This window comes from Chlorocebus sabaeus, chromosome 9, assembly GCF_047675955.1.
Source record: "Chlorocebus sabaeus isolate Y175 chromosome 9, mChlSab1.0.hap1, whole genome shotgun sequence".
Classification (NCBI taxonomy): Eukaryota; Metazoa; Chordata; class Mammalia; order Primates; family Cercopithecidae; genus Chlorocebus; species Chlorocebus sabaeus.
In genome coordinates this window covers 132,401,901-132,404,400 of record NC_132912.1, presented here as the reverse complement: position 1 = coordinate 132,404,400, position 2,500 = coordinate 132,401,901, and the positions used below count along the sequence as shown (strand labels likewise).

The 2,500-nt window shown below is 45.2% G+C and overlaps 1 protein-coding gene across 13 annotated transcripts in view; it reads left to right on the top strand.

Moving 5' to 3' along the window:
* Window positions 1-2,500, top strand: part of EBF3 (EBF transcription factor 3) — a 128,598-nt gene that overhangs the window by 113,655 nt on the left and 12,443 nt on the right. For all 13 annotated transcript variants that reach the window (XM_007964439.3, XM_038009726.2, XM_007964433.3 and 10 more), the window contains exon 11: window positions 1,780-1,868. In XM_007964439.3, coding sequence (XP_007962630.1) covers window positions 1,780-1,868 — 89 coding nt within the window. The remainder of the gene's footprint in view (window positions 1-1,779; window positions 1,869-2,500) is intronic.

The following is a 2,500-nucleotide window of genomic DNA, read 5'->3' as shown; positions in this document are numbered from 1 at the left end:
TTTGCATGAAATCAATAATGGCCGCCCATCTATCTTTTCTGATCACCTTTCATCAGGCCGATTCATTAAGTCAAACAGTCATGGTGATTAGCTGGGAGAGAGGAGAAACCTGACATGTTAGAAATGCAGTGGGCCACCTTTTTTGTTCCCTGATCAGGAAAGGTAATACTTGATCTAATCCTTTTTGGGCCAACTCGCTCGGCGAGGCCTGGCGACTGCGCACGCGCCCTGCGGCCCGAACTCTGCTTTTTTGCCTGACACCCTGGCCTGGGCCTGGGCAGAGACATGACAAATTGTCCCCCAAGTCAACGCTGACAGCTTCTGATGATTAATGGTCTGATTATGAAGTGGTTTTACACATATAGAATTTACATCACGGAGAGTTAGAAATTTTGCCATGTCACATACGCCGAGGCATTTTGAAGAGCTTTACTATTTGCAAAGAAAAAAGAGGGCAAAATCCCAGCAAAAGCCATGTCATGTAAAATCAATACATCGGATCAATGCTTTATTAACAAGAAAATGTCTTACTTCACATTCCTGTGCGGACCTTTGTCTCCGGGATGTATGATGGAATGTCAAATCATATTGTGGTCCTCAACTTTCGGGCGCATTATCGAGTGTACGTGCGAGGCTTCCTGCGCTGCTTACAAGATGCGCCAGCACCCAGGCACTCACGGTGACCAATTATTTTGGAGCCACTTGCAAAGGCGGCCCCCTAGCCGTCTTCTCCGGAAGCCGCAGTCTTGGTGTCCCCCCCGCACCTCGCAGACCTGCTGAGTTGGGGGGTGTTAATCATCAAATTACTAATGAGTGATGGCCCAAATTGCAGGCAGAGTAATGAATAGATGGTGGCAGGTCTTATTAGTCTCCGAAAAACCTCTGATTTATGTTGTGCCACGCACCGTGGAGTGACTCCACGGAAAACGCCATCTACATCAAGAAGTAATGTACTCTAATAAGTATTTTCATCTTAACTCGTGTCCCCGGGCTTCCAGGCTCAGTTTTTGTTGGAGTCAGGCAGAGCCATAATAAAGCCCGATGGCTCCTTATAAAGCTTGTTAAACACAGTGTGTGCAGTCGGACGGAGTCCCGGCCGTGATTCATGCAGTGTACACAGTGCATGTGCCGCTGATTTATGGCCGCGCACAGTTCATAGTCAAAATTACAATTTGAGGGATAAAAAGATTAATTACTGTTTGTGGCCAGCAATTTCGTGAGGCTGGTGGATTGCAGCTGTAGAATGATAGTGCTCTACATCAGTTTGTAGGCAGCCATTCACAGATTATTAAAGCTTTGCAAGAATAAGTGCTCCTCCTGCCTGGTTTGTACTCAGGCAATATGCTAGACAAAAAAGGACCACAGGGATAAATCTGAGGCTAGCAATAGCTGGACATATGTCATAATTGCCAGTTTCCCATAAATCCCTGGCCAGTATGGAAGGCACTGTGTGATGCAGACATCACATCGTGATGGTGGTGATTGCTATATATGGCCCCAAGACCTGTAACTTTGTGACTGCACTACCATTTTTACAATATATTGAGTCACCCTTTGACTTTCTTCCAGTCTAATTATAGATCAGAAATAATCGTTGCTTTTATGTGCAAAAGAAAGGGGGAAAATCTATTCCTTAAGACATAGCTAGCATTCAGGGGTGCTTGCCTTGGAGAGCATCAGAGCAGGAGAACTACACATTTATTTGTAAGTGTGCAATAAACGAGTAATGGATGACATAAAAGTAATTAACCTGATCTACATTTCTGTGTCCTGTTGCAGCCCTTAATGAACCAACCATAGATTACGGCTTTCAGAGGTTGCAGAAAGTGATCCCAAGACATCCGGGTGATCCCGAAAGGTTACCCAAGGTTAGTAAAAGAGCAAGTGGCACCCTGCTCATGGTGGGGTCGCCACTGGGCTGGTTCTGGTTTGGGGCAGCAGGTGCTCTGGGAAGGGGGGATTGCAGATGCCCCAAACTCTATGCCCACCACAGGGCCGACAGGTGTGAGGAGCTGCCCAGGCCTGCACCTGACCAGCTTCAGAGGTGGGCGAAGGGTGAGAGAAGGGGTAGACGGCTCAAGTTTTACATCTCATCTCCAGAGGACCATCTTTTTAAGGGAAGCAAAGAACAGCTTTTCTGATAACAAATATTTTGGATTCTGCGAGGGGGACATAAACTTCCACGTAATGAAATAGTTCAATTAAACATTTTCCACTCCAGTGGCCTGCCCTGATTTCCATCTAAGCAGCCCCAGTCTGATCTGTGATTACTTGACTCTTGTTTTCCTTTCATTTTCTAAAGCTCGATTCAGTTTAATCTTTTGTTTACAAAGCTTTTGTTATAAGTCCCTGACTTAGCAGGCTAACAAATGAAGTCCACATATTAATATCTAGAGGGACTTTCCATTTAAATTCAACAAAGACAAAAGCTGCCCGTGTTGTTTATGCACACGCCACATATCACAGAAATTTCATTTTGATGTATAACATTAAAGATAAG